Source organism: Merops nubicus, unplaced genomic scaffold (assembly GCF_000691845.1).
Source record: "Merops nubicus isolate BGI_N331 unplaced genomic scaffold, ASM69184v1 scaffold47334, whole genome shotgun sequence".
Lineage (NCBI taxonomy): Eukaryota > Metazoa > Chordata > Aves > Coraciiformes > Meropidae > Merops > Merops nubicus.
The window spans coordinates 15548-30186 of NW_008604490.1; the positions used below are offsets into that span (position 1 = coordinate 15548).

At 36.8% G+C, this 14639-nt stretch overlaps 1 protein-coding gene across 1 annotated transcript in view; it reads right to left on the minus strand.

Annotated features, from left to right (window-relative positions):
- Positions 1-281: 281 nt before the first annotated feature.
- LOC103771699 (ankyrin repeat and sterile alpha motif domain-containing protein 1B-like) overlaps positions 282-14639 on the minus strand; it is a 15755-nt gene continuing 1397 nt past the window's right edge. The window contains exons 2-5 of the mRNA XM_008939002.1: positions 13830-13916; positions 9157-9294; positions 2572-2739; positions 282-1424 (exon numbers count right to left, since the gene is read on the minus strand). Coding sequence (XP_008937250.1) covers positions 1314-1424; positions 2572-2739; positions 9157-9294; positions 13830-13916 — 504 coding nt within the window. The 3' untranslated portion in view covers positions 282-1313. The remainder of the gene's footprint in view (positions 1425-2571; positions 2740-9156; positions 9295-13829; positions 13917-14639) is intronic.

Genomic DNA, 14639 nt, shown 5'->3' on the forward strand with positions numbered 1-14639 from the left:
TCTATAAGGAACTTCAAAATTATTCACAATTTGACTGGATAGAACAATATACGTTAAAATGTCATTTTCCTCCTATAGTGATATTTGTACTGTTATAATTTCAGTTCTACATAAATATACATCATGGTATTATACAAATACTCCACAGACATTAAAAAAATTAAAACACTTCAAAGAAAATGTAAGTAAATCTTATTTAACCAAATATTAAGCAAATGCTTAACAATTTTGTTCCATGAAAACATTTTTATTACTTTGGAATTTTTTTCTTTTTCTTGCTGTTTTTATTTAGAAAATGTTTTGCAGTAGATTTTTATCAATACAAGTAAGCTTTCTGTGACAGAAATCTTGATAGCAAAACCCAAGTTTTTGATGTTTTTTAGAACCACTGAGATTATTTTAAAAAAATACTAGTCAAATTCATGGCTACGGCAATGTTGAACTGCATAAGCTATATGTAGGTGCAGTAGAATGACCATTCCAGTCTGATTACAGGGAACATCCAGTGCACTGATGCTACAACTCTTATAATTTTCACAATGCTGCATTAGCAGTGGTTTCCTTATCTTTAAAATAAACAATATTTTTCATAATTATCTGACTTCCATAAATATTAATATGTTTTCCTATAGTACTTCTCTTCCATAAAAATATCTCATAAATGTCTTCTGTGCATTATTAATACCTTTTTCTAGCCATTAATAAAACTCTGATCCTTAGTTACAATGTAAGAGGTTCCTGTTTCTGCAGAGGATCAAAGGACACCAATGATTACATATAAAACCAGCGCACACAGAAATCAGGGTGCCTAATTTCTTGTCACTTTAATGAGTTCTTTATTCAACACAGTAATTATTAATGAATTCAGTGGTTTCACAAATACTCTATTAATTCTGGTTCTATTTCAATTAAAAACTGCCAAGATTTAAATAAAAAACCAATCAAATAGTCTACTCATAGGCAGCATTAATGTTAGTTTAGAGACTTTTTTTTTTTAAAAGCAGAATTCTAAAATAAGAAATCAAAGAAAGCACTGTGGCAGAGTCACAAGGGAGAACTGCGTGAAAAATAAGGTTTCTCACTCCTCTTGTGGACTGTAATTTTAAAAGTCTTCATGTAGTGTCATTCTTCTGTCAGTGCTGCAGGAAGAAGAACATCACCAGAAATAACTGTCAGCCTTTTTTGTTAGTTACAAGGCCACTCATACAGTGCAGTCTTCCTCTCTGCTGGATTGAAATGTTGCCATAAAGGAAAGGCTGTGCTGTGACTGCTTGGCGTGCAAGGCACAACAAGGAACAGGGGGACAGTTTGTATCAGAAAATTGTAGTTTCATACTTGGTATTAATGCCTCTTTTGGCTTCTTGTCCAGGTTCAACAATCCACGGTAGATTCGCAAGAGTCTTTTGTTCAGATGGATCTATCTGCTTTAAGATAAATGCAAACATACAGACGGGTTACCACCTCTGTGCACAGCAGAAGACTTTTCTTTAAACGAATAGAACAAATCCTGTATCAACAAAGTCCTACGGCAGCAAGAGCGGTGGCCTACACTTCCACGGACTCATGTTTGCCCTCTTTGTCCTGTTTAGATCAGAGCTGTGTCTACTCCCAAGCTCTAGGGCATCATAGTTCATTATAGCCATGCTTGATCCTGGGAAGTCCTTTTGCTACAGAGACAGATGATGGCATCAGTCTTTCTTAAAATTTTATGGAGAAAGATTCTGTGGCAATGGATGACAAAGTGTACAGTCATACATTTTATTCCTCTTCCTCTCATTCAAGAATTAAATATCACAGAGTACAGTTCTCACTTTATAGCCAATGAATATGATACAGTGTGTGGTCATTTTTCCTCCTTCCCGCCCACATCACCCTGTGTCTATATTCTCATTTGATTTAAAACAGTTTTCATTATTTTTTTAAAAGCTCTATTATAAAAAAATATTTCTCTGTAATCTGTGCACTTCAGGAGGGCACTTCAAAGGCAATCAGTATGTAGGCTCCAATGAGCTTGGATTCTTAGGAGTGTGGGGTTCCAAAGAAAATATTGGAAAGATATTTTGAATCCAGTTTTTGGAACAGGAGGGTCTGCTGAGGGTACCACCACCACCACAAAAAAAAAAAAAAAAAAATTTGCTTGGTCTGACAAGATAATGAGGATATATATGCAGTGATCATGTACCAAACAAATTTGATCTGGATTTTATTTCTCAGTAGGAAAGATCAGGGAAGTTCATGAACCTGCAGAGTTTTACAGGTATGCATTGGCTGTGATCCTCAGCACTCAAAAGAGCACAATATATTGGAATTAGCTCTGCAATTACTACAGAAGACATATGCACACTAGCCAAGCAACATCTTAAACTGGAGGAATCTGGAATGAGCAGTTTTTCAAAGTGGGTGCCCGTGCTGCAGTGACACAACCCTACCAGCTGATAAGTGGAGGTGGCAAGACAGAGACATGGAGCATTTATGACTCAACAGGTATACTTATTTATATGGCTTCTAGTACATCAATTCTTCACTGCTGAATTTCATTTTTTTTTGCATACACAACTACCTTCTACTTACCACTGACTTCCGAATACTAACACGTGGTTTGGGAATAGGTTTGGAGGGTTTATTTTCAAAGCTTTCTGGGAGGGTTGAAGAATGGCCCCCTTTTCGTGCCTGTAGTGCAAGCTGATAGGCCACCTCAAATGCTTGTCCTAGTGTAAGAATGATTTCATAAGCTAAATTCTGGAACAAAACAAAAACAGTTAAAACTGTAGTGAGGTTGAATTATTGTCAGATACATGAAGTGGGGTAGTAGTGTCTACAGAATTGATTTGTAATATCAATAATTAAAATCACGCTGGTAATAACTTAGTCGCTGTAATATTTACATCTGTCATTTGATTTGTCATTGATTAAAAACAATCTATATGTAATTTATTTTACTGAAAGTAATTACTTCTAAAAACCTTGAAAACATTGTCTCACTGAACATAAAAGCAGGAGTGGGCGAGTATGTGTCATTTCTTTTTAGAACAAGCACGTTAACTCCCCACCTTCCTAGCTCACCCTGTATCTGCCATTCTCAAGATCTCACCCGTTTTGCACTACTGCACCTATGTGACATTCAGCCTTGCCCTATTTCAGCACAGCTCTGCTGACCTGCCCTCCTCCAGAGCTGGCAGCCTGGTGTGCTGCGTCCCCGGGTGTGTGCCTCGGGATGCTCTGTGCTCTCACTGGGAAGCACAGGAAGAGCAGGCAGCATAGGTGTGATGCTTCCAAAAAGACAAACAGGAAGTGGCTGGAGTGCATGCTCTGCTTCACAGATGCCATCCGCCTAGGCATGCAGGGAAACCAGTGCTCCACTTTGGATGCATGTTTCAAGTACTGGGGAAACTTTCTCCTGATTTTGTTTTCTAGAAGTGAAAATGTTTGATCTTAAACTGGCATGTCAGAATACTCTTGTAAGAGAGGTGGGGTGAGTGTGTACGACCAAAGAAGCCAGTCTCTTAAGGCTAAGATCAGTTTGTTATTTTAGGTAGAATTCTTTAAGTTCTTGTTGCGTATGTGGAAGAAAACCTGTTTGGAATGTTTATAAAGCATGAATGAGGAACCAGGGGATTGATAAAAATAGTTTTTCAGTACAGTTTTCTATCAACAAATAAGCATCTGTGAGTTTCAAATTTGACCTCAATCTAAACCACAAGTGAATTTCTATGGTTATTTTTCTTCAGGTTTGTGGGTTTGTTTTAATGTATTATTTCTAGGCTCCTACTAGAGCCTATTTCTAGGCTACTAACTTCACCATAATATTTTGAACCCCTATAGAGAAATTGCAAGCCTTCAGACTTGCCTCATGTCCTACAGTCTCCTTAGAATAATTCATAAGTCTTCAATGCAATTCAGAAGTTACTCTCTCATTCCTCAACCGCTCAAGCCCATAGTTGGAAGCAATCCTCCACTGCTTTGAAACTAGGTGACCCCTTAAAAATCCCACTTTCTGAGAGAGTTTTAAATGAGATATGCCTTTAGTTAGTCAAGTCTAACTGTTGAGTTTGCAATAGACCAGGAAACAATGCAAGATACTTGGAAGTACACTATCTGCCCTTCAATCATTAAAACACAGTCAAAAGGATAGGCATTTTATTATGTCCTATACTGTATTTTCACTGTAGTAATGAAGAAATTCCATCCCTTTGTTATCACACATGTACATTGAGATAGTATAGGGTAAATTCAGTGTACTTAGCTCATTATAAGAGCTTCTTGTAAAGGTGTCAGCCCTGGTCTTTGTTAGGTCAGACAGAAAACAATTATAGTCCTCTACTGGGATTTGCTCTCAGCTGTTATGACCACAGTCACAACAGCAAGCTAGCCAGAGTTTCATAGCTTTCCAAATAAAAATGTCTGCCTGATTTGATAACAGTAGTCTCCAAATTGTTTCTTCTTTAACTTAAGGAAACTGTCCAGGAAAGAGAAGCACTGAGGATGCAGTTTGCCAGTGGAGCAATAAATAAAAGACTAAAGAGACTACTTTAAGTGCCCTGCCTTTTAGCAGAATACTAGCTATGGAATTGAGACCGAGTATAATTGTTAAAAACGTACAGAATAATACTATTTGAAATGGAGTGTGCCTATTAATATGACAAGAATATTATTCTAAAGACATCTTAATCAGCTGTCATAACAGCATGATAGTCTACTATATCATCATGGAATTGTCTACAGTGGGTATAATTATTGCTTATATTTATTGCTATACAATATATATTGAATACATCAACAGGACAGGGTCTAGTAATGGCTTGGAGAAAAAACAGACTGTTATACTAGTGGGACTGAGAAAATGTGCCATCCAGTGTGGCATACAAAAAGGTCATTGAAAGACAGGCCTGAAAAGTTCTGAAATAAGAGTATAGACAAGCAGAGAGTTTGCCGTTTTGAGCTATAAATCTAGTCTGGGTCCTGCATCTTATCAGAAGTCACTATGATTTGTTTTCTTTTGCAGTCTCTAAAACAACAACAACAACAAAAAAATAGGCCTGCCTGGAGCCTGAAAGCCAGGCAGAACATGTAGCTGTTTCTATGGTTAACAAATATTAAAAATATAGAAAATAGAACATTCACTGTTCTGTTCGATATTTGAAATGTAAACTGAACCATAACCTGTACATAAATTTCATACACTATGTACTGTGGTAGAGCCTTGAGAAAGGGAAGTCTGCAAATGGAGGCAAGGAGGGCTTTAAAACTGTATGTTGTACACTTTAAAAAAGTTATCTGAAAAAATGTATTTCAAAAAAAGCTCAGAAGTCTGGTTCGAGGATTTTCTCATCTGTAATACTGGGAGAGGAAAATGAGGATTAGAGTTGGTACAGATCCTTGCAACAGCTATACTGGAGAGGCAAGGCTTCCTTTGGGGATTTGGGTGGAAAACCAAACCACAAAATCTGTTGTGGAAATTCTGGTGGAGTGAGGAGACTATTCAATTTTTTCACAGGGACAAAAGGAACGAAAGAGAGCTGCCTCTCTGAAAGATGCTTAGCACAAAAGCTGTAGATCACCCCATCAAGCTCCTTAGAAAGGAGGCAGAACTTTTAGGTCCATGGTGCTTCTGAGACTGCTACAGTCCCATTCCTTGCTTGGAATGACAGAGAAGTAAAGTGAGCAAGCTAACACCTTTAAGCAAAAATTTCTGGGACATGAGAAATTGAGATCAGTTGCCTTGTTTGCCATGTGATGTTGTACCGTTTAACGCCTCAGTGCAAGTCTGAGTCAGGATTCTTCAGTGGCTTTAACTCAACTAATCTATTACAATGGCTAATTGTTTTCTTACATTTCAAGTGACTACTTTTTTTTTTTTTTTTTAAACTGTGTAAGTTGCAGCAGGCACTGCTCCTTCATTGTATTTTCAGGCTTCTATAAAGCTATGTTGAGGCTTCAGGGCTATTTTAAGAAAGAGAGCAAGATTCCGATCTTTTGAGCTATTAAAACTTAAATGTCACTTGCAAAGGAATTTTTTGGAAAAAACTAACACTTTGCCTTCTTGGAAAGCACTTTTGATATAATGAAGATTTTATGGCATTTTGCTTTTCGATGCTGATTTTTTTTTTCTTTTTCCTTCTTTAATATCAATGTAAAACCTGGTCTTTTTCAAAGACTGAACTTACTGAAGAAGCTTCCTCTGCAGTCTTGCAGATGATTAGTGTGAGCTACCCATCACATTGGGTGTGTAGGAATGTCAATTAGGACACGCTGTGTTCAAAGTACCAAACTTGAAATTGCAGTTGGCAGAATTGATCAGAATGGAATATATGGATTCTTTATTTGAAAAATCTGAAAAATCGCAACCCAGTTTAAAATATCCATCCCCCTAGGATGAAATCAGTTCCCTACTGCTTAGTCATACTAGAGTCTTCAAGGCCAAAGGTTGAGGATTTCTGCTATAAAATGACAAGAAAGGGGGGTAAGTTACTAGTAGGGAGTTCTAAGGGATCCAGAGCTGACATATATATACATTTCTTTAATCAAGTCTGACAGTTTTTCAATTTTGATTATAGAGTTTTAACTCTGAGTAGACAAGTTATATGAATAGTCACTCCTAAAGACTAAGTATCCGTAATGCTGGTAGTTGACATGTCACTACACTAAAATGCTTTCCTATCTGGAAAAAAAAAAAGTTCTTGCCCACATTTCCTGAGGAACTGAAGGACCTAAGAATGATTTTTCTTTTCCCCTTATGATTGCATATATTGCATTACCATAGTATTTCGATTTAAGACGCATCTCTTTTTACACCTTACTCTTTTTAACCTTTGACTTCTATATATGGACAAATGGGTAGGACTGTTTCTGTTAGCAAACTGGAAGAAGAGAAGGTTAATGTGTTAGACTTTAAATAGAAAATTTAATTTACTGTATGCTTGCTTTCTGAATATCCAGCTATTTTTTATGGAGCTTGTACTTGAATCAAAAATGCTAGATCCTGAGAAATAAAACAATACAAAAAGAGAATATCTGAGTACATAAAACCCCACTGAGGATAATATTGCAGGAGAAAACTAAGTTAAGACTGACATTAGCGCTTCTATATTGCTTAAAAGTCATTTAAAGAGCTTCAGGTATTAAATGCTCCATCTAAGGTAAAGGAAGTGAGCAAAATGTTGTAATTATTCCTGGATCACTATTCTTTCCTTGCTAAGCAAAGAGAAAATTAATTTCATCTGCTCTACCTGGGTCTATGTTTGTGCTTGATTATTAAACCTATAAATGAAACTGCAGTACTTTGAAACCATTAAGATCAAGAGAAATAATGACCTCACTCAATCAGTCTAATTTCAGCTGATTCACTTATCACTAAAAGCTATATAATAATATATGTAATAATCTTATTGACCATGGTCTACCTATTTTTAACACAGTTTTGATGTTCTTCTACTCCCCGTGGACACTAAAATGTCAGCAGAGAATTGAGACAACATAAGCACTGAAACAAAAGGCTAAAATTCCCTCTGACCTACCTTCCTGTACATCTTATTATTTAAACTCTTCTACATGCTGTTGCTCTGCTAACTTGACTATTTCCCCAGTCCCAGATAAAATGCCTCAGTTCTGACATCTCTATTCTTTTGATTTAACTTTTTTATATTCATGACAGCATGTTTCAGGAATTCATACACATTATACTATATTAAAATTATAGCTACCACTTGTTTCATAAAATTTAGCTGAAAACAGCATGACTGATTAATTGATATGTGTTTCATGATCTCTTGAAACACTAGTAGTCTGTGCATCACCATCTGAGAAGCATAAATATAGGAAGAACTAAGTAATTTTCCATCAAAATAACAGTTGTAAAGACTTTTGCTGAAATAACATTTTTGTGATATTTAGGCAAGAAGACTGGAAGAAGGAAATAAGAATTAAAGCATTAATTTGCTATTTCCAAAATAAACACAATCTTTTTGAAAAGGTAAAGGTGCTATTAAAATAACTTTTCCCCAAATTTACTTGTTAAGCTAAAACTTTCCTCAACATGGCAGAGGAGAGGAGATTCCCCCTGAGCAGAAGGATCATCTAACACTAATAATCTGTTGACGCTTACAGGGGTAACCTCTTAGCCAGTAACACAAAAAGAACAGATTGCTGTTATCACAGATGTTTCAAACCTTTCAGATCCAGTGTGCTTGCCAAATATTCCTAGGACCTCTTGAGATATGTAATTACCTACCTACATGGTCTCTGTGTTTCAGTTCTCTAGGTAAAGTAAATACAAAACTTTTCATACATTCACTATGCATTTGCAGAGGAAGCTTCAGTTTTCCAGTTTGATTCAGTTCAATGTAATGTTAAAAAAAATCTAAACAATATTTGAAAAGACATTGGAGTTTTTTGGACTGATCCAGTTTAACACTGAAGTCATGGAACAGCAGGGTAAGAAATCTGAAGAAATCACTTATGATGCTAACATCTGACCTCTGGTCCAATAAGCAGCCCACATCTGCTTCATGAAGGTGGGATGTGTTTAAGTAAGTTTAAGGGTCCTCCCACAAGAGTGTCCAACTCTCTCACCCTTTGTTAGCTGGCATGGCATGGCCACATGAGGGTAAAACCAAAATGCTGGATGTCACCAAAACCATCCTTCCCTGACTTGCACGGGCAGTACAACACAGTAAAAAATGCAGGACACCCTGCAAATTTAATTTAATCTAAATTCCTGAACCTACCTCTTAACAGGATTGAGCACTGTGTATAATGCACATTGATTTTGCTCTTATTTATTTAGTTTGGGTTGAGATTTCAGATTGCGTGGCCAAACTTGCTTGCTACAAACTTCTTGGAAGGCTATAGGTTAGGTTAGAAGAACTACATGTCAAGACTAGTATGAAAAGCTATTAGCTAAGTTTACAGTTAACAGCTGAGATTACAGAGATGAGTTATTTCAGATGAGAAATTAGATAATTTCAAAAAAACCCTTTGCTCTTCTCCAGAAATGTCCTTTTACTATCCTCATAGTAAATTAATCTTTCCATGTGTTAAATGAATGATACCTTCCATTAATCACCATACACCCTGAAAATGTTTTAATGGAGTTAAAGAACTATTACTAGTACAATTATTGTATTGTATTGTAAAATGAAGTATCTTCTATAAACTGACCACATCAAACGCAGTGAATACATGGCAGTAGTGGTGATTAGTCTTCAAGTCTTTAGTGATGTATGCAAATGTAGAAAGGTCTTCAGGGTCTTGTGCAGCACAGGAAATGTTACGGATTTCATGTTCAGCAATAATATTCTGTTTAAAAAAAATATTTTCAGTCAATGTAGGAATTAAACTTAAAAGAGCTGTAAAAGATGTGGTTTTATATTTGCATTTATGTTCATGTGCTGTATGGAAGTATTTCAGAAATTTCTTAATAAGAAGAGATTTAAAATACCCCATGTGTGACCTTACGTAGGTCATTGGAATTCTGATCTTCTCCATTGACAGCTAACATCGCCAATAATCCGGTAGGAAACCATTACGCTCTGGAGTCTTCTATTCCAGAGTCTTGCATTTGTACAGTTTATTCAATATTCTATGACAAAGAGACATCTTTCCTGGCATACAGTTGTAAATACCATTTCAAAGCACTATACAAGCATCTCATGGTGCTCCTGGTTTTCTGGATAATGATCACTATGTGACACTTTCATTCTACTGGCAGACAGGATCTGGTGAAACCCAAGAGGCTCAATATCCAGGTTTTTACAAGCACTGTTTCAAAAATTTCAGCTATGTTTTTTCAAGAGAAAAAAAAAAAATCACTAAACATCACGTATAATTAATACCCTGAGCTCTTGAAAGGCTTCTGCTTAGTAAAAAGATAACTACAGGAGGATCTGGCAACTTTTCTCTACTTACTGACAACAGCATCCTGTAAGAGAGATGTAGAAAAATTAAACAATTCATGCACAGAGCAACACTACTTGCAACAGCCAATGTAAGCTATAGCACACTACTGAGATAGAGCTGGGGCATGTCTGTCCAATGAAATAAAAAAAAAAATAACTCTCTTAAAGCTTTGGAGAAAATTATGAATATTGAATATATAAATTGCTGATATGTAATTATTGCGTTCAGGCCAAAGGAACCATGAAGCCAGAGAAGAAGATACTGCAGAGTGGCTTATGATTAGGCCTTGCTTCAGCAACACACACATCTCAAATGATTTATTTAAATAGAAGAATGATTCAGTGAATATGAATTTGCTTAGTTGATACAATTTTCTGAATTGTGGCCCTGCTGGCTGTAGCTCTGGCTTTTCCACAAAAACCCCAAAGTGAAAAAGCGTGCTGCAGCATCACTACTGCATCACAGAACACGTGACATCTGTAGTGTCCTGGTCCCTTGCAGAGCCACAGTCTGTGGCTGCCTCAGTGGCATCTGTCCAAGTTAAAACAGTCTCTGAGGATCTCTGTTTTTCTCTCACTCCTTTATTTTCCTTCTCACCTCCTTTCCTCCACATCTATTTTTTTTTTTTTTTAATAAAGAACAGGAAATATATACAATTAAGTCACTTAAGATGCTTTGTCATATCTTCTTTCATTTGCTAAGTAGCAACTTTCCCCCTTGAATGTAGGTATCAAAGCATTCAATATTTCAAATTATGGAAAAACCAAGATAAGGTAACTGTTAGTGAAGAAATGAGATAATCCTCTTAATCTTGAACTGTACCAACATACTTGATTATTTCTGTTTAATGCATTATTCATAAAAATGACAAAACGAGTACTTATGTTTCAATATATGCCAATTTATAATGACATGTATAATCTCCACTTAACAATCATTGGCTTTTTATGTTACTTTAAGCATTTTATCTTCTTTGTTCTCAAACTGATAACTTTTACCGTCAATAAAGATTTTTTATGAGAGTTACAATTATACCAAAACCAGGGATTTAGATATCCACACATACAGCTGTAATAAACACTCATTGATGTATTGGCAACATTATAGTTTAGAAAGCAGAAAGAAGCTTGGAAGGTCTTAAAATCATGTGAAGTTTTTACGCCAAATCATGAGCCACAAAGTAATCACCTGAAGTTATGCTGTGCATGTGAAAAGAGCTTTACTATGCTGAAGCTTTTCCTAAGTGACCTAGGGTTGACAACAGGGCTTTGCACTTGAGTTAAAACTCATGGAGATTATTTGTATGTTTTAATTTCAAACCCAGTGATGCTGAAAACATACACATATCAAGTTTGTTTTGAATAAAATAAAGTATATCTAAACTAAATCCTCTGGATTAAAATTAGTAGTGAAATTGAGCTTTTCCTTAGCTTCTCTATATAGGATACCCTCTGTGATCTCCTTTCAAAATTAAGTGTGTTTTCAGTGCATGTGTTTACATCTTCCTACGGATACTTCTCCAGCAGATCTACAGTCTTATTCTGAAGGAATTACACAGCTATGAACCAGCTTGCTGTTCTGGGTAGACTCCTCAGGCATTGACTGACAGTGTACTGTTGTCATTCTAAAAATCGTCACTCAGTTTGGCAAAAGGAACCTCCAGCGCTTCTCAAAAAGCAGGGAAGCTGAAAGTCAGTTCTGGTTCTGCCAAGAAAATCCCTTGGAGAGATCAGGTTTTTGCTAAGCAGACTTCCTTTTGCTTGCTCACCTCACATCAGCCAATCCCCTTCCTGGCAGAAATCATCCAGAAGTTAGGGCTAGCTGTGACACATGAGAAAATTCTGCAAGTCTGCTTTTTCCTAGAGCAGCAATTTCTTTCTGGCCTCACTTGCAAAGAAATGGTGTCATGTCAAAGTGGTGTCATGCCAAGCTTCAAGGTGCCACTGAAATAACTGTCGTGGAATGAGGTCAGGGCCTCTTTGTCACCAGAAGCTTTGGCTGCTACGACTCAGAATACAAATTCTTAGCTTGGTGGTGTAAAGGAAAAGGATGAGCAGCCATGAGAGCTGAGTTTTCAAGCACAAAACTGCTAGCTACTTTTGTCATTAAAAAAGTATGCATTAACTGCTAAGTGGTGCCCAGCGCTGTCAACTATAAGCTCATGGAAGCAGTACAAGTCTGAATAGGATCTCACCTTAGTGCTAATCTGTTTTGGGTCTTGAAGGAATTGGGTACAGCACACTGTGGACAAGGATGATAACAATGCTCCTGGGAGAGTTGCAGGCTATTACCTGGTTTTTACAGAAGGGAAAGGCAGTGCAGATTTTGAACCGGAAAGAAAGCAATCTACCACTTGAGAAAAAAACACAGGACTGTGGCATTATTTTCTCCATCAAATACATCTATTGCACTACTAGGCACAAGACTTCAGTGGGACTGGTCTAGAGCCACCTAATGCAATTTGCTTCTTCCAAGTTTCCCAATTTGCTTCTTCCAAGTCTCCATCTTACATAAGGTTACATGCACTGTGCAAAGAGATACTGGAAGCTCCTTTTTTTCTTTTTTTTCTTTTTTTTTTTTTTTTTTTTTTTTTTTGTAAACCTAAGGACATTGCAGTTACATCCTTTACACTACAGAGGAGACTTAAGACCCAAAAACAGCCTTATCCAAGTTAGAGTTAATAGGATTTCAAAGTCCTGATTTATGCCCTGCACATCAGAGAACATAAAGGAAATGAGGGTTGTAGAAGCTCAGTTTTGAATCAATGGAAGAAAAAGGTGCTGACAGCAGGAACCCCTGGCCTCTCTGCTCTGGCAAATAATGCCAGACTTGACATAACAGTAATTTCACCTCTCTTTTTCTTTCATACCATCTTCTAACCTGAGATAGGGCTTCCAAATGCTAGCAGAATTTCCCAAATCTGCTTTCACTCCTTCATTTAAAACCCAGTTCTAGTTAAACACTTTTAAAAACTGACTGATTTGGCAAGTTTGACAGACAGATAACTGGGTTAGCTGTATCATGTGATCTGAATGTTCAGCAACACAAAGCAGTTATATACATTATTAACCTTGTCAGGGAGCTGGGTTGTTAGATATATTTTTTATATTGCTTACTGAGTTCTAGTTGCTTAATCATTTCTTTTCTGTTCATATGCAAGCAACAGTATGGATTGCATTTTTTTCCCATTTTTGATATCTGAAGAAGAGAAATTAATACATTACTTTACTCCTGCTTACAGAGCTTGTGTATTTTATTATTGCTAAGCAATAAACCATTGCTCTATCCAGCACTGAGTTCTCTGATCTCTCAATTTCTGCTGTTTTTTTTTTCTTTTTTTTTTAAGATGTTGGTTGTATTTTAAAATGTAAGAAACAAAGCACAGGGGCATTGCCACAGAGGAAGATGAAAAATATATGGAATAACTGTCAAGAAGCTCCTGTAGTTCAGGGAGTCAAATGACTAGTATCAGGAAAACAGCTCTCAGAGAGGCTCTGACATTCGAAAAAGACATTCAAGGCTCATGTTTATTATTCTTACAATGGCTGGCCCTGCATAAAACCTTGCAACTTTATTCTTCATTGAGATATAAATATTTTCTGCATATTTAAGGAACTGTATAGGGAAGAGTATGGTAAAGGATTCCACAGGGGCCCCCTGCCAAACATCTTTTGTGATAAGCTTGCCTTTTAATGGCAGAAGGTTGGACACAAAGTTCTCCAAATTAGCCATTGAAGCTGCTTCACTTGTCCTCCAGACAAAGTTTCTGGAGAATGACAATAAGATTCCATCCATTTTTTGAAAGAAGAGAAAAAAGAGGGGGAAATAAAAAGTGCAACTCTCTCCCCTCTTTGGCCTAGTGCTCTCACAGAGCGAGCCTCATAGGTATTCTTATTTGTGAGAAATAAAAGCTAATATTGAACAATTGCACATACCTTATTTGTTGCATCAATAAATTTGACTCCCTTGTAAGAGACAGACAGGACAATGGTTGGTACTTTCTTCATTTGTTCTGTAGACTTCTGGAAGCAAAATGAAGATGTTGTTAGTTGTGTTACATTGCAACAGTAGTGCTCTTTTTCTTCTTTTTTTGACAAAATACATAAGTTAAACAAAAGGTACTTATTCAAACATTTGACTTTTTCTTGAGCTGGATATGCTCTGGGCTTTTGAAATAGCTGCATTGCAGATAAAAACCTAAAAAGAGCTTTACAGTTTGTTGCAAGGATGGTGAAAAGACTCCTTTTTCCTAGCATAATGGGAAGAGAATGAAATAAGTTTTTTCAGGCTTAAAACGACCAGTCATGCATCCAGGGTTTTCCCAAAAAGTGGTATGACATCTATCTCATATGCCCTATTCACTGCTGCTTCCCCTCTTCCTGCCCTTACCAGCAGTAAAAAAAAAACCAGCCTGGTACTTCTTGTAGTATTGTTTCTTTGTTGCAATTATTTGTTATTTAGAAATATTTCACCCTCTAGTCTTCTTGCAGTTCTGTTTGTGAGGTGAGGTATCCTTGCATCTCTCTAGTTCTGCCAGTCAATCTGTCAGTCCAACATTGCATCTTGTCACATCTGACCGTCTGCACGTCTTCAAATGCAGCCGCTACTGGATGCTGCTTTAAACATGAATTAGCATGGGTGCTTATTCTGCATTTCCTCAGCACCAGGTTCTCCTGCCTACAGTTCATGTCTTCCTATAAGACTATTTTTACAATGTGATGCACACAGCAAAGATATTTCCTGCT